Genomic DNA, 25920 nt, shown 5'->3' on the forward strand with positions numbered 1-25920 from the left:
ATATTGGTTTGCTGGAGTGTCTGATCTCTCCAGACCCAGGGCTGTCTTGTTCTGGGGAAGGAAGGCCAGCAAACTTCCCCACATGCCCAAATCGACCTGTGTGGAAAACACAGTCACCAGCTCCAAGGGCAGGGGGACTGGCAGGTTTCTGAACGGACTTTAGAAAAGCACAGTGGCGGTGGCTCACGCCTGTAATCCCAACACTTTGGGAGGCCGAGGCAGGCAAATCACAAGGTCAGGAGTTCGAGAACAGCCTGGCCAACATGGTGAAACCCTGTCTCTACTAAAAATACAAACAATGAGCGTGGTGGCTCACGCTTGTAATCCCAGCACTTTGGGAGGCGGAGTCGGGTGGATCACCTGAGGTCGGGAGTTTGAGACCAGCCTGACCAACATGGAGAAGCCCCGTCTCTACTAAAAAGTTTACAAAATTAGCCAGGCATGGTGGCGCAGGCCTGTAACCCCAGCTAGTCGGGAGGCTAAGGCAGGAGAATCACTTGAACTCGGGAGGCAGAGGTTGCAGTGAGCGGAGATTGCGCCATTGCACTCCAGCCTGGGCAACAAGAGCGAAACTCCGTCTCAAAAAAAAAAGAAGAAAAAAATACAAAAAATTAGCTGGGTATAGTGGCGGGCACCTGTAATCCCAGCTACTCAGGAGGCTGAGGCAGGAGAATCGCTTGAACCTAGGAAGCGGAAGCTGCAGTGAGCCGAGATCGCGCCACTGCACTCCAGCCCGGGTGACAGAGTGAGCATCCGTCTCAAAAAAAAAAAAGAAAGAAAAAAGAAAAGCATAGTGGGAGCCAGGCACAGTGGCCCACGGCTGTAATCTCAGCACTTTGGGAGGCTGGTGTGGGCGGGTCAGTTGAGGCCAGGAGTTCAAGACCAGCCTGGCCAACATGGCAAAACCCCATCTCTACTAAAAATATAAAAATTAGCTGGGCATGATGGCATGTGCCTGTAATCCCAGCTACTCAGGAGGCTGAGGCAGGAAAATTGCTTGAATCTGGGAGGCGGAGGCTGCAGTGAGCTAAGATCAGGCCATTGCACTCCAGCCTGGGCAATAGAGCGAGACTCTGCCTCAAAAAAAAAAAAAAAAAAAAAAAAAAAAAAAAGAGCAGTGGGGCTTTGCTGCTGGTTAATATGTCAAGATGTCAAGAAAGCCCCTCTAAGCAGCCATACAATCATAGTTGGGTTATGTTTCATTTTCAGAAATAGATATTTGAGCTGGGATGTGGCCTGTCTCAGTGGCATTCCTTAGCATCCCCTTTCCCTCTGGGGACTGGGGAGACCCCAGGCCCGACTCAGGACTGAGGCTGGATCACAGACACAAAATTACAGCCGAGGGCCTTTTCGAGCTGAGGCCAGGACCCCACCTGGGTTCACATCTTGACTCTCCCTGCACCGTCCCCTGGCTGTGTAATCTTGGGCTATTTGCTTAACCTCTAGCTTTGGGGTTTGTTTAGTTTTAAGCTGTAGAATGGGGATGGTAATGCCTACTTCATAAACTCACTGTGAGGATTAAATTAAATAATCTCTTAAAAACCTTGGCATGGGGGCAAGCACAGTGGCTCACACCTGTAATCCCAGCACTTCAGGAGGCCGAGTTAGGAGGATCACTTGAGCCCAGGAGTTTGAGACCAGCCTGGGCAACACAGGGAGACCTCATCTCTACAAAAAAAAAAAAAAAAAATAGGTGGCTCATGCCTGTAATCCCAGCATTTTGGGAGGCCAAGGCGGGCAGATCACGAGGTCAGGAGATCGAGACCATCCTGGCTAACATGGTGAAACCCCATCTCTACTAAAAATACAAAAAAATTAGCCGGGCGTGGTGGCCGGTGCCTGTAGTCCCAGCTACTCGGGAGGCTGAGGCAGGAGAATGGCGTAAACCCGGGAGGTGGAGCTTGCAGTGAGCCAAGATCACACCACTGCACTCCAGCCTGGGTGACAGAGCAAGACTCAGTCTCAAAAAAAAATAGATTAAAAAAATACTAATAATAAATTTAAATTAGCAGGTTGTGGTGATGCCTACCTATAGTCACAGCTACTCTGGAGGCTGAGGATCGTTTGAACCTGGGAGTTGGAGGCTGCAGTGAATAGTAATTGCACCATTGCATTCCAGTCTGGGCAAAGAGCAAGACCCCATCTCTTAAATATATATATTACATAGTAAATATTTTATTTTGGGCCAGGCATGGTGGCTCATGCCTGTCATCCCAGCACTTTAGGAGGCCAAGGTGGGAGGATCATTTGAAGTCAGGAGTTAGAGACCAGCCTGGTCTCTATGGTAAAATCCCATCTCTACTAAAAATACAAAAATTAATTGGGTGTGGTGCTACATGCCTGTAATCCCAGCTACTTGGGAGGCTGAGAGAGGAGAATCGCTTGAACCTGGAGGCGAAGGTTGCAGTGAGCTGAGATCACGCCACTGCACTCCAGCCTGGGCGACAGAGCAAGACTCCAAAAAAAAATTATTTTATTCAAAAATAGAGACAGGGTCTTGCTATGTTGCCCAGGCTGTTTTCAAACTCCTGAGTTCAAGCAATCCTCCTCCCTCAACCTCCCAAAGTGCTGGGAGTATAGGCATGACCCACTGTGCCCAGCCTATAATAAAACTTTTAAAAACCTTGGCATGTTAACAGCTTACATTTATGAAACCGTCACAATGTGCCAAGTATTGTGCTAAGCCCGTTACATCATTGCCTCATTTGAGTCTAATAACCAACCCCATTTTACAGACGGAGAAACTAAGGCCCAGTGAGGTAAAGTAACATGCATGGTTAGCAAGTTCATAACTTCCAGTGCCATTGCTGGCATTTGAGGTCCTTTGAAGACAGAATCCAGGTTTGTGGCTGGGCGTGGTGGCTCACACCTGTAATCCCAGCACTTTGGGAGGCCAAGTTGAGAGGATCGTTTAAGGTCAGGAGTTGTGGAGATCAGCCTGGCCAAACAATGGTGAAACCCCACCTCTACTAAAAATACAAAAATTAGCCGGGCATGGTGGCGGGCACCTTTAATCCCAGCTACTCGGGAGGCTGAGGCAGGAAAATCCCTTGAATCGGGAAGAGGAGGTTGCAGTGAGCCAAGATTGCACCACTGCACTCCAGCCTGGGCAAGAGAGTGAGGCCGTGTCTCCAAAAAAAAAAAAAAAAAGATCCAGATTTGTGACCTGAACGAACTCTCCTCCAGAAAAATCTAGAATGCTGAACAAACCAGGTCCCCAGACACAGGAGCCCTGTTCACTTTCTCATTTTCGTTTTAGTGCATGTGCAGCTAAAAGCCAGTCAGACTGCAGAGTGTGCAAATGGGAAGGTCAGGGAAAGGTGTGGGCCGGGCAAGTTTTCTGGAAGGCTTCACGTGGGAGGATGGGTACAGCAGGAGATGAAGGAGAGGGCGGTGCCCCGGGCCCTTTAGTCCACAAGACTCAGCTGAAGTTAGCCCAAGTATCGGGGTCACGCTGTTACCAGGCTACCAGGCTAGACCAGACGTTAAACATTAGTGCTCGTTGTCATTAATTAACACAACCTCAGGAACCTATGGGGCCAGCTTCTTGCACACATGCTTACCGTAGGAAGTTTAGATTTTCTCAAGGGAGAAATCGGGGAGCACATATCCTTCTTTTTTTTTTTTTAAGTCCCGGAGTTCACAAGAGGATGCTTTTGTGTAACGAGCACCCCAGAGTATAGTTAAAATCAGATCCAGGTTACCCGTGTGGGGCCGCCTGACTGCCTGGTGCTTCCTCGGCAGGTTGAGGAAGAGGAGGGGCGTGGGGCTGGGAATTGGGCAGATGGGTCCGGCAAGTGGCTCTGCTGCTCCCAGCCTCAGTTTCCCCCTCCGGAAAGTGAAGGTGGTAACGGTGCCTTTCCAACGGGTTGTGGGGAGGATTCCACGAGGTGATCATAAATGCTTTTGCCCAGTGCCTGGCACGGTGGCAAGTGCCCAGGTCTGTTGGGGTGTCTGTCTGTTTCTCATGTTTACAAAAGTGGCCGGCGCCCCAGGTGAGCATGGCCCCCAGAAAGGCTGCTTTGGTTTTGAAACCTCCACTTGGGTCTCTTCTGTTTAAAACGACTCTCCTAGGTCGGGCATAGTGGCTCAGGCCTATGATCTCAGTGCTTTGGGAGGCCAAGACAGGAGGATCACTTGAGCCCAGGGGTACAAGAGAGCCTGGGCGAAATAGTGAGACCCCATCTCAAAAAACTTAAAAATTAGCCAGATGCAGTGGCACATGCCTGTGGCCCCAGCTACTCAGGAGGCAGAGGCAGGATGATGGCTTGAGCCTAGGAGTTTGAGGCTGCAGTGAGCTATGATTGTGCTGCTGTACTCCAGCCTGGGTGACAGAGCAAGACCCTGTCTCTAAAAACAAAAAATACATAAATGGCTGGGCGTGGTGGCTCACTCCTGTAATCCCAGCACTTTGGGAGGTTGAAGCGGGCGGATCACCTGAGGTCAGGAGTTCAAGAGCAGCCTGGCCAACACGGCCGAAACCCCGTCTCTACTAAAAAATAATAATAACAAAAGTTAACTGGGCATGGTGGTGCATGCCTGTAATCCCAGCTACCTGGGAGGCTGAGGCATGAGAATCGCTTGAACCAGGTGGTGGAGATTATAGTGAGCCGAGATCGCCCCACTGCACTCCAGCCTGGGTGACAGGCTCCATCTCAAAAAAATAAATAGAGTGACTCTGTGCCTGAGAAGGGGGCGCAGGACAAGGGGAGGTGTAGCCCGGGCCCCAGCTCTGCCTCTAGCCCAACTGTCAATGTCATTGCCTAATTACCCCTTCTCTTTCTGCTTTGTATTGTGAAGGGTTTTGTTGTCAAGAACAGTAGAGAGAGGAATACGATCCCCCTGTACACTCCACCTTGATTTTCATGAACATGATGCCGTATTTGTCTCATCTATTTTTTCAATGTGTTAAATTTTTGTAATTAAAATATAATTCACATTTTACACATAGCTGTGTAAAAAATACACAGCTAGTGGCCGGGTGCGATGGCTCACACCTGTAATCCCAGCACTTTGGTAGGCTGAGGTGGGCAGATCACCTTAGGCCAAGAGTTCGAGACCAGCCTGGCCAACATGGAGAAACCCGTCTCTACTAAAAAATACAAAACTCAGCCAGGTATGGTGGCGGGCGCCTGTAATCTACTTGGGAGGCTGAGGCAGGAGAATTGCTTGAACCCGGGAGATGGAGGTTGCAGTGAGCCCAGATCGCGGCATTGCACTGCAATTTGGGTGACAGAGCAAGACTCCATCTCAAAAAAAAAAAAAAAAAAGTGTAAAAGTTCAGAGAGTCCTGACAGTGGCCTGCAGCCTGCACTGAAGCATTTTCTGGTAAATTTTCCTGCCTCATGACATTCAAGTCTGCACCTAAACGTCATAGCATGCATTGCTAAAAATATGACGTTTCTACATACCCACTGTCCCATGATCACTTCTAACTAAATTAACAACAGTTCCTTTGTTTTTTTTTGTTTTTTTTTTTTTGAGACGGAGTCTCACTCTGTCGCCCAGGCTGGAGTGCGGTGGCGCAATCTCGGCTCACTGCAAGCTCCGCCTCCCGGGTTCACGCCATTCTCCTGCCTCAGCCTCTCCGAGTAGCTGGGACTACAGGCGCCCGCCACCACGCCCGGCTAATTTTTTTGTATTTTTAGTAGAGACAGGGTTTCACTGTGGTCTCGATCTCATGACCTCATGATCCGCCCACCTCAGTCTCCCAAAGTGCTGGGATTACAAGTGTGAGCCACCGCGCCCGGCCACAACAGTTCCTTAATAGCTTTTAAAACCCAGACCATATTCAAATTCCCCAATTGTTCCAAAGTGTTACAGCTGGCACGTTTGAAACAGGATCCAAATAATTTCCATACATCATATTTAGTCGAGTCTCCTAGCTTTCTTTATTCTAACGTCATCTCCCCTCCCCCAACTTTTTTTTTTTTTTTTAAATATGATACTGACTTTAAGGGAGTGGACCACGTGTCCCGTGGAATGTGCCACCTCCCGCTGTCTCTCTCCCTTTTATTTCCTATCAAGTGTAACTCGGCTCCAGGCTGGATGCAGTCAGACAGAACGTCTTGGCAATCCTGCCTCACGGACCATGCCGTGTCTTCTGTATCGCTTCCCTGCCAGACACACAAGGTGTCTGGTTTCTACACCCAGAATGAGGCCTCAAATGTCCCCCCAGGATTTTAAATATGTTAGGCCACCATCCCCAGCTGGCTGTCTCCAGACACAGGGTACCATTGGCTCAGTGTGGGGAAGGTCAGGCCAGTGCTGGAATTCTTTGCCTCTCTGGACACATGGGGCGGCTGTGGTGCTTGGGTGGGTGGGTGGGGGTCGGGGGGTGGGAGTGAGCTCAGGGGTCCCAGGAGGAGGAGTATCCAGTATCCAGACCCCTACCACACGGCCAGGTGCAGTGGCTCACGCCTGTAATCCCACCACTTTGGGAGGCCGAGGCAGGTGGATCACCTGAGGTCAGGAGTTCCAGATGGGTCTGGCCAACATGGTGAAACTCCGTCTCTGCTAAAAATACAAAATTAGCCAGGCGTGGTGGCGAGTGCCTGTAATCCCAGCTACCCGGGGAGGCGGAGGTAGTGAGCCAAGATTGCACCACGGTCCTCCAGCGTGGTCGACAAAGTGAGATCCGTCTCAAAAATAAAACAAACCAAAAAAACGATAACCAGACCCCTCCCTGGGAGAGCTGCCATGGGGTTCTGGGCATTGAGGCACAGGGATGCCGAGCCCTCCAACCTACCCATCCTTGGCAGCTGTGGGATTTCATCCTGTGGTTCTGTTCCCACCCCCTACAGACGATAACAGCAACCAGAGCTCCATCGCAGATGCCTCCCCCATCAAACAGGAGAACAGCAGCAACTCCAGCCCCGCTCCAGAGCCCAACTCAGCTGTGCCCAGCGACGGCACCGAGGCCAAGGCAGATGAGGCCCAGGCTGATGGGAAGGAGCACCCAGGAGCTGAAGGTACGTGGCCTCTGGAGGTGGGGCTCTGATGGCCTCCCTATAACCGGCCTTCAGGCTGTCTGTGGCTAAGTGTTCAGGAGGCCCTGTCATGTGCCAGCCCCAGCAAGGAGACAGTAAAGAGAGGTGACACCTGGAGTACATGGTCTCCTGGGGGAATTAAAAAAATCAGGCCAGGTGCAGTGGCTCATGCCTGTAATCCCTGCACTTGAGCCCAGGAGTTCAAGACCAGCCTGGGCAACATAGCAAGACCTCATCTCTACCAAAAAAGAAAAAAAATAGCCAAGTGTGGTGGCACACACCTGTGATCCAGCTGCTCAGGAGGCCGAGGTTGGAGGATCACTTGAGCACAGGAGGTCAAGGCTACAGTGAGCCGTGATCATGGCTCTGCACTCCAGCCTGGGTGACAATAAGACCCTGTCTCAAAAACAAGTAAATAAATAAAAATCAAACAATTGGCCAGGCATGGTGGCTCACACCTATAATCTTAATGCTTTGGGAGGCTGAAGCAGGAGGATCACTTGAGGCCAAGAGTTTGAGACCAGCCTGGGCAGCATAGCAAGACCCCGTCTCTACAAAAAAATGCTTTAAGATGAGCTGGGCATGGTGGCATGTGCCTGTGGTCCCAGCTACTCAGGAGGCTGAGGCGGGAGTATCCCTTGAGCTCAGGAGTTGGAGGCTGCAGTGAGCCATGATCACACAACTGGACTGCAGCCTGGGTGACAGCGTGAGACCCTGGCTCAAAATATAATTATATTAATAAGAAATTTTAAATATATGGCCGGGCGCGGTGGCTCACGCTTGTAATCCCAGCACTTTGGGAGGCCGAAGCGGGCGGATCACGAAGTCAGGAGATCGAGACCACGGTGAAACCCCGTCTCTACTAAAAATACAAAAAATTAGCCGGGCGTGGTGGCGGGCGCCTGTAGTCCCAGCTACTCGGAGAGGCTGAGGCAGGAGAATGGCGTGAACCCGGGAGGCGGAGCTTGCAGTGAGCCGAGATTGTGCCACTGCACTCCAGCCTGGGTGACAGAGCGAGACTCCGTCTCAAAAAAAAAAAAAAAAAAAAAGAAATTTTAAATATATTTAAAAATCAGACAACCTAGTATTAGGAAGATAAGTGTGGCAGAGAATTATAAAGTAGGAAAGGGGTGGGGAGATCTTGCTGAATGACCTGGGGAGTTGCAATTTTAAATGGGGTGGTCGGGGCAGCCTTTGAACAAGACAAGGCTCAAACTGGGCAACTGAGCAAGCCATGTGGGGATCCGGGAGGAGAGCAGTGTGAGCAAAGGTAAGAGTGAGTGAGGAGCTGGAAAATAAGATGGGCACCAGGCACGGTGGCTCACACCTGTAATCCCAGCATTTTGGGAGGCTGAGGCAGGTGGATCACTTGAGGTCAGGAGTTCAAGACCAGCCTGGCCAACACAGTGAAACCCTGTCTCTACTAAAAATACAAAAATTAGTGGAGTGTGGTGGCATGTGCCTGTAATCTCAGCTACTCAGGAGGCTGAGGCAAGAGAATCACTTGAACCCGGGAGGCGGAGGTTGCAGTGAGCCGAGATTGTGCCATTGCACTCCAGTCTGGGCGATAGAGCGAGACTCTGTCTCAGAAAATTTTTAAAAAGTTAATAATAATAAGATGGGGTCAGACAGGAGGCAGCGCCTCAGGTGTGGGGGGCTCATAAGGCCACTGCCTGGCCTGGGTTTTCATGGTAAGACGGGAGCCACTGGGGGCTTGGGTGACATGATTTGAAGGATGAAGAACAGATGATGAGGTGATTGTGTGAGAGTGTGTGTGTGATTGTGTGAATGTGTACAAAGATATATATGTGTGTGTGTTTATTTTGAGTCTCTACAGAAAAATTAAAAGAATGGCTTAATACCATCCTGTATATCCACCTGCTGCACTTGGCAGTTGTTGGCTCTTGGGTTTCTTTTGCTTTGTAGTTTTTCTGGGACCATTTGAAAGTAAGTTACAGATCTCAGGACATTTCATCCCTAAACATGTCAGCACGTGTCTTTTAAAAGTAAAGACATTCTGGGCTGCGCACAGTAGCTTATGCTTATAATCTCTGCACTTTGGGAGGCCGAGGCAGGAGGATCTTTTGAGCCCAGAAGTTCAAGACCACCCTAGGCAAGAAGATGAAACCCCATCTCTACAAAAAATATAAAAATGAGCCCGGCATGGTGGCATGCGCCTGTAGTCCCAGGAGGATCGACTGAACCTGAGAGGTCGAGGCTGCAGTGAGCTGTGATTGCACCACTCCAGCCTGGGTAACAGGGTGAGACCTTGCTAAAAAAAAAAAAAAAAAAAGGCATTCTCTTACAGAATTACAAATACTGTTACTGCATCTAAGAAAATGAGCAGCATTCCGGATGGTCTAACATGGAGGTATATTTTGAAGGTGAGGGGAGAGCCTGTGTTGGGCAGTACATAGGGGTGAGTGTGGACCTGAGGGTGACTCTGGGCACCTGGAGGGAGAGCAGTGGCTGAGCGGGTCTGGGGAGGGCAGGCCAGGTCTGGAGCGCCTTGCACACCCACGAGGAGCTGGCGAGAATGGAATGTGGAGTGGCAAATGTGACCAGCCTGCAGCTAGGGCCACCCCAGGGCTCAGGGCGTGTGTCCTGGGAGCAGCCAGTGTGGTTCTAGGAGAAAGGCCATCCCCTACTACAGAGCTGATCCGCACCCCTGTGCAAAGAGGCTCTGGGCTGGCGCCAGGGCCCCAGTCATAGCTGCACTCTGCTTTCTGCACCCCAAGAACCCATAGGTCAGCAGGGGAGACAGACACTGGAACGAAGGACTCATTGGCAGAGGTGCGGACAGACTCCATCCAGCCCGTGGTGTGAGAGTCTGGCTATACAGAACCCTGCAGTATCATTTTTTAAATTTGAATGTGATGTCAAAATTTAAAAATTGAGCTTAAAACAGGATTGACTTCTAGCTTCTTTTGAAGAATCAGCTTTGACAATACCGGGCCTGCTTTTCCGTGGGGCGGTTACCAGCTGAAGCAGAAGAGACCCTTCCCTATTTTCTCTCTAAACCAAGGCCAAAGGCCGCTTGCCCTGTGTTACCTCATGGCCACTATTGTTTTTCTTACTGTAGATTTTAAAAGGAAAATTAAGATATTTCTTGGGTTTTTTTTTTCTTTTTTTCCAGACGGAGTCTTGCTGTGTTGCCCAGGCTGGAGTGCAATGACGTGATCTCGGCTCACTGCAACCTCTGCCTCCTAGGTTCAAGCGATTCTCCTGCCTCAGCTCCTGAGTAGCTGGGATTACAGGCGTGCACCACCACGCCTGGCTAATTTTTGTATTTTTAGTAGAGATGGGGTTTCACCATGTTGGCCAGGCTGGTCTCAATCTCCTGACCTCGTGATCCACCCCCCTCGGCTTCCTAAAGTGCTGGGATTACAGGTGTGAACCACCACGCCCGGACTATTTCTTGGTTTTTGTTTGTTTGTTTGAAATGGGGTCTTGGCCGGGTGCAGTGGCTCACGCCTGTAATCCCCACACTTTGGGAGGCTGAGGCGGGTGGATCATGAGGTCAGGAGATCGAGACCATCCTGGCTAACATGGTCAAACCCCGTCTCTACTAAAAATACAAAAAAATTATCCGGGCGTGGTGGCAAGTGCCTGTAGTCCCAACTACTCGGGAGGCTGAGGCAGGAGAATGGTGTGAACCCAGGAGGCGGAGCTTGTGGTGAGCCAAGATCACACCACTGCACTCCAGCCTGGGCGACAGGGCGAGACTCCGTCTCAAAAAAAAAAAGAAAAAAAGAAATGGGGTCTCACTGTTGCCCAGGCTGGAGTACAGTGGTACAATCTCAGCTCACTGCAGCCTTGAACTGCTGGGCTCAGGTGATCCTCCTGCCTCAGTCTCCCAAGTAACTGGGACTACAGACATGCACCACCATGCCCTGGTAATTTTTATAGTTTTTTTGTACGGACGAGGTGTTCCTGTGTTGCCCAGGCTGGTCTTGAACTTCTGGGCTCCAGTGATCCTCCCACTTTGGCCTTCCAAAGTGTTGGGATTACAGATGTGAGCCACTACACCCAGCCAAGATGTTTCTTGAAGGTATTTCTCTATTAAAAGTGAAGGTAGAAAAGAAAAAGTCTGGAGAAGGCTTTTTTTTTTTTTTTGAGACAGAGTTTCACTCTTGTTGCCCAGGCTGGAGTGCGATGGTGCAATCTTGGTTCACCACAACCTCCATCTCCCATGTTCAAGTGATTCTCCTGCCTCAGCCTCCAGAGTAGCTGGGATTATAGGCATGCGCCCCCACGCCCGGCTAATTTTTTACTTTTAGTAGAGACGGGGTTTCTCCATGTTGGTCAGGCTGGTCTTGAACTCCCAACCTCAGGTGATCCACCCGCCTCGGCCTCCCAAAGTGCTGGGATTATAGGCGTTAGCCACCGCGCCTAGGCTGAGAAGGCTATTTTTTTAAGAAAACTGGAAAAGTACATATTTGAAGAGAGTCTTTCTTAACATTTTATTTGTGAAGCTTGTCTATGTCTGAATCAAACAGCCCACTTGATTCATTTGTGGTATTGCCTGGCCCCTCATGGGGCTTTTGAGTTCATAGTCACTGCTGTGATGGACACAGTTAAAAAGGGATTTGAGGGGCCTCCAGGAAGGCTTCTTGGAGGAGTTGCTGTCTTGACCTGGTATTAGAAAGGAGGCAGGCTGGCTGGGCACAATGGCTCATGCCTGTAATCCCAGCACTTTGGGAGGTCAAGGTGGGTGAATTGCTTGAGCTCAAGAGTTCGAGACCAGCCTGGGCAACATGGTGAAACCCTGTCTCTACAAAAAATTTAAAAATTAGCTGGATGTGGTAGTACATGCCTGTGGTCCCAGCTACTTGGGAGGCTGAGGCGAAGATCACTTGAGCCCAGGAGTTTGAGACCAGCCTGGGCAACATGGTGAAATCCCATCTCTACAAAAAATACAAAAATTAGGCAGGGCACAGTGGGTCACGCCTGTAATCCCAGCACTTTGGGAGGCTGAGGTGGGCAGATCACCTGAGGTCAGGAGTTCGAGACCAGCCTGCCCAACATGGCGAAACCCCGTTTCTACTAAAAATACAAAAAATTAGCTGGGTGTGGTGGCAAGCGCCTGTAATCCCAGCTACTCGGGAGGCTGAGGCTGGAGAATTGCTTGAACCCAGGAGGCGGAGGTTTCAGTGAGCCGAGATCACATCACTGCACTCCAGCCTGGGCAATGAGAGTGAAACGTGTAAAAAAATATATACACAAAATACATAAAAAATATATAAAAATACATAAATATATAAAAATACACAAAATACATAAAAAATATACACAAAATACATAAAACTATAGGCATGCGCCTGTAGTCCCAGCTGCTCAGGATGCTAAGGTGGGAGAATTGCTTGAGCCTGGGAGGTGGAGGTTGCAGTGAGCATGATCGTCCCACTGTACTCCAGCCTGGATGACAGAGCATGACCCTGTCTTAAAAAAAAAAAGGAAAGAAAAAGAAGAAGAAACTAAGAAAGTGTGGTGTGGCAGGACCACAGAGCTCAAAATAGGGAGTGTTGGGAAAGAAAGCTGGAAATAACAGGAATTTGGAAGGCCTCCCTCGCTCAATGGGGTAAGCAATTGGCTCTTCAAATATGCTGGAGAGGCCAGGCACGGTGGCTCATGCCTGTACTCCTAGCATTTTGGGAGGCTGAGGCAGGTGGATCACCTGAGGTCAGGAGTTTGAGACCAGCCTGGCCAACATGGTGAAACCCCATCTCTACTAAAAATACAAAAAATAGCCCGGCGTGGTGTTGCACACTTGTAATCCCAGTTTCTTGGGAGGCTAGGACAGGAGACTAGCTTGAACCCAGGAGGCAGAGATTGCAGGTTCATGCCATTCTCCATATCAACTATAATACTTCCCGTTCAAATCTGTGACTGTGCCATAATTTATTTGAACAGTCCCTTAGTGATGGTCACTTAGGTGTTCCTGTCTTTTGTTTTGCACATGCAGTCATGCGGGGGGTCTGGTACCCTCATCTCTCTCCATCTTTGCCCAGGTGCAGGTGGCTCTGCAGGCTGCGTCCCTGGAAGTGGAACCATTTAGTCAGAGGCTGCATATGCACTCAGAATGTCACAGGTTCTGCCTGGCTTTTCCCCCGAGAAGTCATAGGTAGGATGACACCACTAGTGCAGGGGTTCTCAGCCTCAGCACCCCTGGCATTTGGGGACGGATCATTCTTTTTTTTTTGAGACGGAGTCTCGCTGTGTCACCCAGGCTAGAGTACAGTGATGCAATCTGGGCTCATTGCAACCTCTCTGCCTCCCGGGTTCAACTGATTCTTCTGCCTCAGCCTTACGAGTAGCTGGGACTACAGGCGTGCATTTGCCATCACACTTGGTTAATTTTTGTATTTTTAGCGGAGACAGGGTTTCACCATGTTGCCCAGGCTGGTCTCAAACTCCTGACCTCAGGTGATCCGCCCGCCTCAGCCTCCCAGTGTTGGGATTACAGGCGTGAGCCACCACATCCAGTCTCGGATCCTTCTTTATTGTGGGGGGCCATCCTGTGCATTGCGGGACATTGAGCAGCATCCCTGGCCTCCACCAAAATGTTTCCAGTTGTTAACCAATGTCCCCAGGATGGGGGCAGCGGTAAAATCACCCCCTGCTGAGACCCAGTGCCCTAGTGGCTTTGCCATAGCCTTCACTGGGTACAGTATGTGTCGTCCCCTCTCACCTCCCCTCATGGCCCCCGTGATCCCAGCATGCCCACCAGGCTTCCCTGGAAGGTGGTTCTGCAGGCAGAAGGCAGAGGGCGTGAGATGAGGGCTGTGGTCACATCCAGGTGGACACTCACCAGCTGTGTGGCCTTGGGCAGGCAACATCACCTCTACACACCCTCCTACTTCCTTGTTTGTAAAATGGGACGACCAGCTGCTCGGGAGGCTGAGGTGGGAGGATCACTTGAGCCTAGGAGGTAGAGGCTGCAGTGAGCCATGATCGTGCCACTGCATTCCAGCATGGGCGACAGAGCGAGACCCTGTCTCAACAGAAAATAAAATGGGATAAACAGAAGCTGCCTCCCTCGCTGGGAGCGAAGGGGGCGAGAACGCCAGCAAAGTGCTTGGCCTGGAGCTGGGGCTTAGGCGGAGGGTCTGGGAGCTGCGGGGTTGCCTTGTCTGCCCTTCTGTAGGGGGAGCGATTGCGGGGGTCCCAAGGACAGACATGGGCTTCCTGTGCAGCCGCATTCCTGCTTCTTTCCCGTCCTGGTTTCTTTCTGGCCGTGGCCTTGTTTCTCCCACGTTGGGGGTGTGTGTCTCCTTTGCTCTAGAAGCCCGATTTGAGCTCCGCAGCAGGAATTATGTTTTGAGTTAGTGTGTCCAGTTGGTTGCTACTTTCTCACCACCACCACCAGATGCTAAATTGGTGGGATGCAGGTGGGAGCCACACCAGGGTCCTCTCTGGCCACCCCAGGCCCCTGGGCCTGCATGGCTGCCCTGCACTGCTCAGCTAGGATCCACCTGCCTGCTGCCCAAGCTGCCCATGGGAAGGGCACAAGGACAGACCCGTGTGGCCTTCCCAGGTGGGTGCGTGCTGTCTGCCGGGACGGGGCAGGTCGGCCACCAGCTGTTGACCTTGCTTTGAACTTGTTTACTGCTATGTGAGTTCAGGGAATGACATAATTCCTGTCCAAGCTCCCTGGACTAAATTTAGGCCCCAGGAAAATAATTTTCCCTGGGTGAGTTCCAGCACCGCAGCGCCCAGAGAATCGGCTGCTGCCCTGAGCTCCTGAATGCTTTGTGGGTTCCAAGGCCAGTTCCCACCAAGCTCTAGGGCCTGGCTCTCAGGAGAGGCCTCTGCCGGGCACCTCTCTGCCCAGCATGGGTCAGCGTGAGTCTCTGGGCGACTGGCCACCTTCATGATTTCTAAGCCTACATCTGGGGCACCCACCTCCCTCACCACTCTGCAGAGCCCACTGTGCCAGGCAGAAAAGGAGCTGTGGTCAGATGCAAAGCCACAGATGGGCAACTCTTCTAGTAAAAACTTTAAATGTTTATGTTAAAGCAAACATGTATTATGAAATAGAGTATAACAATAACATGATTTCTCTCTCTCTGTCTTTTTTTTTTTTTTTTTTTTGAGACAGTCTCATTCTGTCACCCAGGCTGGAGTGCAATGGTGCGATTTTCGGCTCACTGCAACCTCTGCCTCCTGGGTTCAAGCGATTCTCCTGCTTCAGCCACCCGAGTAGCTGAGATTACAGGCGCCCGCCACCACACCCAGCTACTTTATATTTTTAGTAGAGACGGGGTTTCACCATGTTGGCCAGGCTGGTCTCGAACTCCTGACCTGAAGTGATCTGCCTGCCTTGGTCTCCCAAAGTGCTGGGATTACAGGTGTGAGCCACCATGCCTGGCCTGGCCCCTCTCTTTTAAAAAAATAAATAAACTAGAGATGAGATTTCACTATATTTCCCACGCTGGTCACAAACTCCTGAGCTCAAGCAATCTTCCCACCTTGGCCTTCCAAAGTGTTGGGATTACAGGTGTGAGCAACTACATCTGGCCGATTTTTCTTTTTATTGAGATGAAATTCACATAAAATTAACCAGGTTAAGTGAATAATTCACTGACAGTACACTCACACGGTTGTGCAACCACCACTTCTATCTGGTTCCAAAACATTTTAATCACCCCAGAAAGAAACCTTGCACCCAGCCGCAATTGTTCTCCACTTCTCCCTTCCCCAGCAACACTGGGTCCCTGCCCGGGTCAACCACGAAACTTTCTGTCTCCATGGGTTTGCCTATTCTGGACTTTCCATATAAATGGAATCATATACTCTGTGGCCTTTTGTGTCTGACTTCTTCTCACTCAGCATGATGTTTTCTTTTTGTTTTTTTGTTTGTTTTGTTTTTTGTGGTTTTGTTTTTTGTTTTGTTTTGTTTTGGAGACAGAGTCTCACTCTGTCACCCAGGCTGGAGTGCAGTGGCATGATCTTGTCTCACTGCAACCTCTGCCTCCTGGGTTTATGGGATTCTCCTGCCTCAGCCTCCCAAGTAGCTGGGATTACAGGTGCACGACACCACACCTGGCTTATTTTTGTATTTTTTTAGTAGACGGGGTTTTGCCATGTTGGCCAGGCTGGTCTCAAACTCCTGACCTCAGCTGATCCACCCACCTCAGCCTCCCAAATGCTGGGATTACAGGCGTGAGCCACCATGCCCAGCCTGTTGTTGTTGTTGTTGTTGTTGTCGTTTTTTTGAGACAGAGTCTTACTCTGTCTCCCAGGCTGGAGTGCAGTGGCGCGATATTGGCTCCCAACCCAGGAGGTGGTCCCGGGTTCAAATGATTCTCCTACCTCAGCCTCCGAGTAACTGGGATTACAGGCATGCACCACCACGCCTGGCTAATTTTTGTATTTTTAGTAGAGATGGAGTTTCACCATGTTGGCCAGGCTGGTCTTGAACTCCTGACTTCAAGTGATCTGCCTGCCTTGGCCTCCCAAAGTGGTAGGATTATAGGCGTGAGCCACCGCACCCGGCCAGGGCTCCTAGTCTGAGGAGTAACAGTGTCAACCCTGCTTAGACTCCCTGGGAAGGAGGGTCTTGCTGTCCTGTTCCCCCACTCTCTGTGCCCCGGCCTGTCCTAGGCACTGCACTATCTCCTTCTTCCCATCCTGTCTGCTTGCTTTTAAATTTAAGCATGGGTTATTTTCCCCTTTGTTACTCCTTGCCTCAGAAACCCCAGCAAGGAAGTCTTGGTTGCACAGGCATTCTCTAGGATTCGTTTAGTGTGTGTTTTTTAACATGAGGGTACCATGGTGTCAGGGCCTTGGGTAGGATTTTTGCTGCCCCTTCACAAGTGTCTGGCTCTGTGCCCAGTAAGCTTTAGGAAAAAGCACTGCCGCCACTGCCTCCTCCCAAGCTGCACCCACCCCCCACCCCATCCAGCCTGCACCTTCCTTCTGCTAAAGAAACTTGGGGTGGAGCAGCAGGAAAACAGGCATGAGAAATCACCCGAATAACTGGGTTCATTCTACAGGCAATTGCTTGATGGAATGGTGTGCAGCCATCTTGTAAGCTCTGATATTTAAAGAATCTTTAAAGACATGAAGAACTCCTCCGAAATACCATGTGACCGCCGTTTGGGAAGAGGAGAAAATTTGTATGCATGGAGGGAGGGAAAACTGGAAAGATCGGAATTAATCCTCTAAAGCATTAGTGGGGTGGTCACCCTGGGTGGTGACAGGTGATTTTTAACTTTATTTTTTTCTGTACTTTTCTGTTTCCTGCAATGATCAGTCATTGCTCTGGCAATCGGAAAAATACCCTTATTATTATTATTATTATTATTATTATTATTATTATTTTGAGACGATATTTCGCTCTGTTGCCCAAGCTGGAGTGCTTGGGCACTCCAAGTGGCGCGATCTCGGCTCACTACAACCTCCGCCTCCCGGGTTCACGCCATCCTCCTGCCTCAGCCTCCCGAGTAGCTGGGACTACAGGCGCCCGCCGCCACCACACCCGGCTAATTTTTTGTATTTTTAATAGAGGCGGAGTTTCACCGTGTTAGCCAGGATAGTCTCGATCTTCTGACCTCGTGATCCGCCCTCCTCGGCCTCCCAAAGTGCGGGGATTACAGGCGTGAGCCACCGTGCCCGGCCAAATACCCATATTATTAAGAGAAATGTTTACAAAAGGTTAGTTACCTCTGATGTTCCCCAGGAGGAGAAGGCAGGCTCTTTAAAGGAGGAGGACGAAGCCACCTTAGCTGCGGGAGAGAGGAATTGACAGCCATGATTGTTGGTGCGCCCTGCGGCCGCCAGGGGGTGCTGGGTGCACGCAGCACGGAGACTGCAGCCTCCTCCAGTCGCCTCCCAGGGCCCTCAGCAGCTAAGTGTGCAGGAGAGGGTTGCAGACACCAGGGTCCGTGTGTGGCCTGGCTGCTGGAAACAGTGCCACTGAAAAATCAACAGGAGACTCCCCAGCCCTCCAGCCCCCCAGCTCATTGTAGCCTTCAAAGACCACTGGCCCCAAAACTACCCGATTCAAGGTATTTTTAGTATTTGGCTCAACCGGCCCCGCCTCTCACGTGTCTGAAAACAGCTCCTGTTGTCTTGCTCTTCCCTCAGATGCTTCTGATGAGCAGAACTCACAGTCCTCGATGGAACATTCGATGAACAGCTCAGAGAAAGTAGATCGGCAGCCGTCTGGAGACTCGGGTCTGGTTGCAGAGACGTCTGCAATCTCTCAGGTACCTCGCTCGAGGTCTCAGAGGGGCAGCCAGATCGGCCGGGAGCCCATTGGGTTGTCGGGGGTACGTTGAAAGGTGTTTCGTCATTGTGTTTTGTTGTTTTGTCGTTGGACCATTGGAACTGTCATTTGTCCATCGGGCGATGTCCATGAACACAGTCCTGGGCTCTGCCTTGGGCTCTGGGGCCGAGGGATAATGAGATTGTGGCCTCTGCCCTCAAGGAGCCTCTGGGTCAGAGGAGGATGAAGGGACCTTGAACCTAGCCTCGGCTGCTGCGTTTTGTCTGTTCAGGTTCACAAAAGCATTGCCTCATCTCAGCGATCCCCAGATCGGTGAGCTTTAGAGCTGGGAAGACAAGACTTCAGAAACCTAAGTGGTGGGGCCTCCGACGGAGCACTGCCGCTGGCCCCACTTGTACTGCGTGGGCCCCTCTCCAGGGCATCACTCTCTTGGAATCTGGTCTGAATGAGTCAGCACAGGTGCAGTGGGGCTCGGTGGTTAGGAGCAAACCTTCCAGAGTCGGGCCCAAGTTTGAATCCCAGCTCCCAAAATGGGATCACAGAACTGTCTTAGGGCCACCGTGAGGATTCGATGGGAGAACGTGAGTAAAACACTTAGCACGGAGCGGACACAAGATGCAGAAGTGCAGAAGTGTCATTGGCCATGACCACTATTAGGATTTTTCACTGTAAATCCTCTAGACTTTTTTTTTCCTTCCAGACAGAGTCTCACTTTGTCACCCAGGCTGGAGTGCAGTGGCATGATCCTGGCTCACTCCAACCACTACCTCCTGGGTTCAAGCAATTATCCTGCCTCAGCCTCCCAAGTAGCTGGGATTACAGGTGCCTACCACTATGCCCGGCTGATTTTTGTATTTTTAGTAGAGATGGGTTTCACCATGTTGGCCAGGCTGATCTCAAATTCCTGACCTCAAATGATCCACTCCCTCAGCCTCCCAAAGTGCTGGGATTACAGGTGTGAGCCACTGCGCCCGGCAACTTCAGAATCTTTAAACCCTTTGATTGGCAGCTCCCTTTCCAGGAACTCACCCCGTGGAACCCCCTCCACATGCCCTAGAGCAAAGGGGCTGCTTAGGGAAATCTGGGGTCTTGTCTGAGACAGACTAGGGCGCAGCCATTTAGAAGAGCATGGTTGTGCCTTCCAGGTTCTAATAAACATTCTTGCAGTGTGCAGTGAGAAAAGCAAGCTGCAGATCCGCAGGCGTAGCATGAGCCCATCTGGTTAAAAACAGTAGAAACCAAAGCCTGGTGATTTATATTAAGACCAAGGTTGTCGGCTGGGATCTCCGGGCCTCTTGAGCTCAGAGAAGAAAAGCTCAGCTTGAAACTTTGATCCATACCCTGAGAGTATCCAGTGCTCCCCCGCAGTACCTGGAAATGCCAGGAGTCCCCCATTCTCACATCGCCCCCACTACCCCCCATTCTTCCTTCCAGGAGACCCAGACCTAAAATTGGGCCTCTTCCACCATTTTCACAGGCACACCGACACACATACTGTCCACAGAGCTAGGTGTGTGAGTGACATGGAGGATGTACTCCAGTAATGCAGACAGCCTGACATTTCAAGCAATACGTTTTTGGCCGGGTGCAATGGCTCACATTTGTAAGCCCAGCACTTTGGGAGGCTGAGGCAGGTGGATCACTTGAGGCCAGGAGTTCGAGACCAGCCTGGGCAACATAGCAAGACCCCCGTCTCTCCAAAAAAAAGAAAAAGAAAATTAGCCAGTTGTGGTGGTGCGCGCCTATAGTCCCAGCTACTCGAGGCTGAGGCAGGAGGATTGCTTGAGCCTGAGAGTTCAAGGCTGCAGTGGGCTATGATCATACCACTGCCCTCCAGCCTGGGTGACAGAGCAAGACCCTGTCTCAAAAAAATAAACACAGAAAAAAGGAGAGAGAGGACAGAAAGGCAGCCTTCCTGACTCCCTGTGATCCCTGTTCCCAGGGTCCCCCAGAAGGGGCTCACGTCACCATCTCTGCAAGTCCACTGCATGTTCTACTCGAGGCCTCTCCTCTGCAACATTTATCTCTGAGAACCTACCATGGACCAGGGGCTATACCTAGTCCCTCCCTGCCACAGTGGGGCTGACAATGGGCTCAGGATAAGCAGACACAAGTAGGTCACAGAGTCCCACTAAGTGCCGTGAGAGAGTGAAACAGGGTCATGTGAAGAAGCAGAACAGGCCATGGGTAGAGGGTGCTGTGGCTGGTGTCAGCAGGGAGAGGCTGGCTGTGAGCTGGACATGAAGCGGGCCCAGGCTGGGACGGTGAGCTCTCCAGGCAGGGGCAGACCAAGATGCAGAGACCTCAAGACAGGAGCCAGCTTGAAGAATGAAAGAGAGGCCAGGGTGGCCAGGGAGGCCAGAACCTGGTGGGTGAGGAAGAGAATGGCCTGATGAGGGAAGAAGTGGGCCAGGCTGGTCACTAGGGCCTTCTCAGTCCTGGTGACGAGCTGGGTTTGTTCAGAAGTCAGTAGGAAAGTTGTGGAATGCTTTGTATTTGTAAGTTGTGGTTTCTATTGGAGGAAGGTTGCTGGGGCCATGCTGTTGGCCACAGGAGGCTGCTCCATCAGCCAGGCCAGAGGCCGGGTGGGCGGGGAGTGTGGGTGGAGAGGGGGCTTCAGGGGGTGTCCAGGCCTGGGGCTTTCTCCCAGGCTGATGGGGAGCACCAGTTAGGATGGCTGCGGTCAGGAGTTTGGTCTCAGGTGACAGGTTAGGTTTGAGAGGCCCAAGACAATTGTGTGATGGATGAGTGAGTGTTAAACCTTTTCTGGGGTCCTGGGTTTCTTGGGAATTCAGTGACAACTACAGACCCTTTCCCCCAGAAACACACACGCACATATGTGTGTATACCCAGCAAATGCTGAGAGTCCAGCCCAGACCAGGCACTGTACCCAGCCCTGCAGGAGCAGGAGTCTATATGGCAGAGTGGGTCTGGGCCTCTGGGAGATGACCTAGAACTTGCAGAGATTGCCAGGCATCAGGGCTCACATCTGTAATCCAAGCAGTTTGGGAGGCTGAGGCAGGAGGATCCCTTGAGCCCAGGAGTTCAAGACCAGCCTGGGCAGCATAGCAAGACCCCATCTCTACAAAAAACTTAAAAAAAAAAATTATCCGGGCATAGTGGCACATGCATGTAGTCCCAGCTACTCAGGAGGCTGAGGCAGGGGGATCCTTTGAGCCCAGGAAGTCGAGGCTGCAGTGAGCTATGATGACCACTACACCCCAGCCTGAGCAGCAAAGCAAGACTCTGTCTCTAAAAAAATTGTAAAAAGAACTTGGAAAAGCCAGTGCGGTGGCTCACGCCTGTAATCCCAGCACTCTGGGAAGGTGAGGCGGGCGCATCACCTGAGGTCAGGAGTTTGAGACGAGCCTGGCCAACATGGTGAAACATGGAGACATGGTGAAACCCTGTCTCTACCAAAAATGCAAAAAATTGGCCAGGCGTGGTGGTGCGCCCCTGTAATCCCAGCACTCTGGGAGGACAAGGTGGGCAGATAACCTGAGGTCAGGAGTTTGAGACCAGCCTGGCCCACATGGTGAAACCCTGTCTACTAAAAATACAAAAATTAGCCGGGCATGGTGGCGCATGACTGTAATCACAGCTACTTGGGAGGCTGAGGCAGGAGAATCACTTGAACCCAGGAGGCGGAGGGTGCAGTGAGCCGAGATTGCGCCACTCCACTCCAGCCTGGCGACAGAGTGAGACTCCATCTCAACAACAAGAAAAAGAACTTGGAAAGGTGAACTTGAAACAATAATCACAAGTAATCACCCTAGCAATTAATTACAGATGGGAAGATTGATAACAGCAACTCCTGGTCCAGTCTGAATGGGTGGGGAGAGCCTAGGATCCAAGGCAGCAGTGTAGGAGGTGCTCCTGAGTTACCAGCCATTGGCATGTGATAGGGCCAGGCAGGGGCCAGGGGACACCGCACTCCATAGCTCCAGGAAGAGTTCGGGTGTGAGGGTCTCCATAGGTCCTCGAACTCTCTGGAGTCCACGCTTGGGCCTCGGGTCTGGAACTGCTGGTCTGCACCACAAAGCTGCCCCTCCTCGGTTCCTTCCTGGGCTGACCTTCAGCCTCACGCCCGGCCTAACTTGCTCTCCTGGCCCATTAACCCGTGTTCCCCTTTTCTTCTCTCCCCAAGGATTTGGAAGGAGTGCCACCCTCTAAAAAGATGAAACTGGAGGCCTCTCAACAAAACTCCGAAGAGATGTAGACGATGCTTTAAAGCCTCCGATCCATGTTCCATGGAAGGTACATCAGCAATTAATTCTAGAGCAACTTTGCCCCAGCGATTCCTCTTGGGTGCGAACAGAACTACTAACGTTTCAAGTTTACCAAGTGCAAATCCAAGAAGACCCAGAACGGCGTCACTTCTCAGACACTGAAGAACTCTGCTGTGAAGCAAAACACTCAAACCTTTAAGGGACTGTCCTTGGGGAGGCAGGCGGGGCTGGCAGCTCAGGAGTGTCTGCACACTGTCTCGGAAGCCAGGATTCCATTTGTGTTGCTGCTGTGTTTTTTCCCCCACTTCTCTATGTAACGATATAAGCTATCGGAGGGTGGTACCGATCAGGAACGCTTTTCGGCGGGGCTTTCCACTGTTCAACCGATTCCTTCCGCTTTCTTTTTTTGTGCCTTGTGCCCTTGAGGTGACCTCTGGCATGTATCCTGGTGGTTCTTACATCCCCCTCTGCAAAGTGCCCTCTTGGTTTGGTTCGGGCAGCGGCTGCCATCCTACTCACCGCTCTCCTCCCTGCCCTAGGACTTCATTGGAGCAGGCAGGGTGGAGTGAAGGAGCTCCTTAGCCCACCTGGTTTGCAGGTGCGGGGGACCTTAGGCACGCCCCAAGCACCAGGCACCAGGGCCCAAGGACGCCCAGGTGTTGGGGCACAGTCCCCAAGGGCTCGGCCCCTTGGATCAGGCTGGGCACTCGCTGTGCTCTCCCCTCCTTGGGGCATTTAGGACTGGGCGTCTCCAAGCCCACCATGGTCCAGATGGACGTGCAAAGCCCTTGGAATTTTCTGGCACTTCCTCTCTGTTGCCCCCCACACCACCACCCCCATCACTGCTTTCTCCCAGACCTCCGAATACGAAATGGCTTCTCTGGCTGACTGCAAGGCTGTCTCCTTAAGGCACCGAGTGGGCCGGGGAGGCTGGGAGCCGGCGGCAGGATTAGCTGGTGCTGAACTTTCTCTCATAGGACGTCGCTTGGATTTCAAATCCACGGTCACCTGCTGCCCTTTGCCTCCCCCGACGCCCCAGCCTGTGCCCCGGAGAGGCAGGATCGCAGTGGTCAGAATCCACGTGCTTTCCTATTCGCAGGCTATTCTGACTCTCAGAGCCAACAGCTGGACCGTGTCTCGTCCCCAGAACGTACCGTCTGTCCCCACCGGGGAGTGGGCCTTGATGGCTGGGCCTCGAAGGCCACAAACAAGGCGTCGAGGAATTGGAAAGATTTGCACACTCTCCAGAAAGGAGAGACACAATCTCCCCTCCCTCCCATCCCGCACCTGCGCTGAACAGCTTCCTCTCACTGAATGGAGACGCCCCCTTGGACGAACTGCCTAATCGTTTGGTTCTGAGGCCTGGTTTGCTCTTAATTAATATATGAACTCCTCAGACCTTAAACCTTTTCCTAAGCTTTCTTTACTGCACTGGAGTTCTGACTCCCTTTGAGTTGTGTGTTACTGGGGGGGTGGGGGTCACGGGTTTTGTTGTTTTTTTGGGGGGGCTAATTGGTGCATATTCAGGTACCACCTTTGACGTGTGGATCTTTCTCCTGACCATCATGGGAAGTGTCTGCTGGATTCCATTTTCTAAGTTTCTGAGGGTGAGGCTCTTATTTTTTTTTAAGGGATCCTGTCTATTTCCTGCACTTCAAGAAGAATCAAAATGTTCCTGAATTTCAAATACCTCATGCAAAATGTCTCCTGAAATAAGGGAAAAAAAAAACAACACAACTTTGAAAATCTTAATGTTGAAGTTAGCAATGCTGAAAGGTTTCTGTCTTAAAAAAAAAAAAAAAAATCCTTGTACTTATCAATTTTGCCCCTTAGGCAGTCAGTTTTGTTGAGAACTGTGTCCTGCGTCCTGGCGCAGAACCTACCTGATGCGGTTCCTCTCCACGCATCTCAAGGCGGCGTTACCTCCAGATCCCGTAGAGTTAGAGTCAGATTTTTCTTTGCAGCGAAACTCCATCTTGGTGAGAGATGAATTTGGATATTATTTCCTTTTCTTTTTTTGGGAAACGAGAGGCTACAACCAAGACAGCTGAAGGAGAATGAAACACACACATCCACAGAAACAGAGAGGCATAGGTGACCCTGCCGTTGGCCGCAGCCTCTCTGGACAGGCAAGGGGAATTGGCGCAGGTGAGGACTCAGACGACGTTCACCGTCCCAAGGCTGTCACTAGTATTTCTCTGAAGTGCCTGAAGGTAGGAATGGGCCGGCGAATGGGCCCCGCCACGGCCACACCAGGCAAAGCGCCAGCAGCCCTGCACTCCACGCTGGCCAAGAAGGCCTTCCACGCAGAATGACGAGACTGCAAAAATCCGATGTGCTTCCTTCCCTGGCGCAGTCGCTCCTCGAGCCGCTGCCCCCCCACCCACCCTGCACCCCTCGCCCTCCCCCCACCACAGAATCTAAGACCTTTCAGCTTCGAGCCAGGGGGCGGGGGATCCCGAGCAAAAGCCTTCCGTGGACATCAGGCCCCGTGGCCTCAAGGGCTCCCAGGGCAAACCTAATTCCCCCCAAAACGTGAAGTCGGGGAAGCTGCGGCTACACATTCCACAAAGTGCTGGCACTTAACACCCCCAACCCGGAAGGCTGTGGACCGATTCCTCTAGGGTGGTGACCTCCCATTAGCAAACGGTGTCATGGTTTGGAATGTTCATTATCGCCAAGAACCTAGTTAGAGGCATAAAGACCTTTTTTCACCGTTACCTAATTTTTTTCCCCTTTCAAGACTTTTTTTTTTTTTTTGGTGTGTTGTACAGCAGTATAATTTTTCACTTATTTATTCCATCAGTAGATATGGTTTGTACAATGTACAATGGTTTCATTTCAGAAAATAAAAATTTCAAATCATGAATACCTTGTGGTTTTGTCGCATTTTAAGTAAGTAAAGTCAGATTAATGGTGACGGTGTCCCTCTCCAGCTGCTCCAGCCTCTCTTGCATGGCCGTGTGGCCCTGATTCTACAAGACACACAAGTTCCTTGCACACAGGAGCTGTTGCCTTCCACAGTCATAAGAGCTGCCATTATTAAGCACCAGCTGGATGCCAGGCAAGCCACTAGTTGCTCCTTTCTGTGGGCAAGTATTGTCAGCCACCTTGTGCAGGTGAGAAGACAGCAGGACAGTCCCCTACAGGGCTCTCATGCCCGGTCAGGCCCCCAGGTTGAAAGCCACACCTGAGGCCAGGGGTGGTGGCTCATGCCTGTAATCCCAGCACTTTGGGATGCCGAGAAGGGCGATCACCTGAGGTCAGGAATTCGAGACCAGCCTGGGCAACATGGTGAAACCCCGTGTCTACTAAAAATACAAAAATTAGCCAGGTGTGGTGGCACGCACCTGTAATCCAGCTAGTTGGGAGGCCAAGGCAGGAGAATGGCTTGAACCTGGGAGGTGGAGGTTGCAGTGAGCTGAGATCACGCCACTGCACTCCAGCCTGGGTGCAACAGAGTGAGACT

General features: G+C 51.3%; 1 protein-coding gene across 2 annotated transcripts in view; it reads left to right on the forward strand.

The window, feature by feature from the left end:
* The window catches only part of BCL7A (BAF chromatin remodeling complex subunit BCL7A), a 40363-nt gene extending 15043 nt beyond the window's left edge, over window positions 1–25320 (forward strand). The window contains exons 4-6 of one of the 2 annotated variants that reach the window (XM_055236992.2): window positions 6804–6971; window positions 18081–18265; window positions 22370–25320. In XM_055236992.2, coding sequence (XP_055092967.1) covers window positions 6804–6971; window positions 18081–18265; window positions 22370–22441 — 425 coding nt within the window. In that variant the 3' untranslated portion in view covers window positions 22442–25320. The remainder of the gene's footprint in view (window positions 1–6803; window positions 6972–18080; window positions 18266–22369) is intronic. The other variant, XM_055236993.2, reaches the window with a different exon arrangement.
* The last annotated feature ends 600 nt before the right edge of the window (window positions 25321–25920 follow it).

The sequence above is a fragment of the Symphalangus syndactylus genome, chromosome 13 (genome assembly GCF_028878055.3).
Source record: "Symphalangus syndactylus isolate Jambi chromosome 13, NHGRI_mSymSyn1-v2.1_pri, whole genome shotgun sequence".
In the NCBI taxonomy this organism is placed as follows: domain Eukaryota; kingdom Metazoa; phylum Chordata; class Mammalia; order Primates; family Hylobatidae; genus Symphalangus; species Symphalangus syndactylus.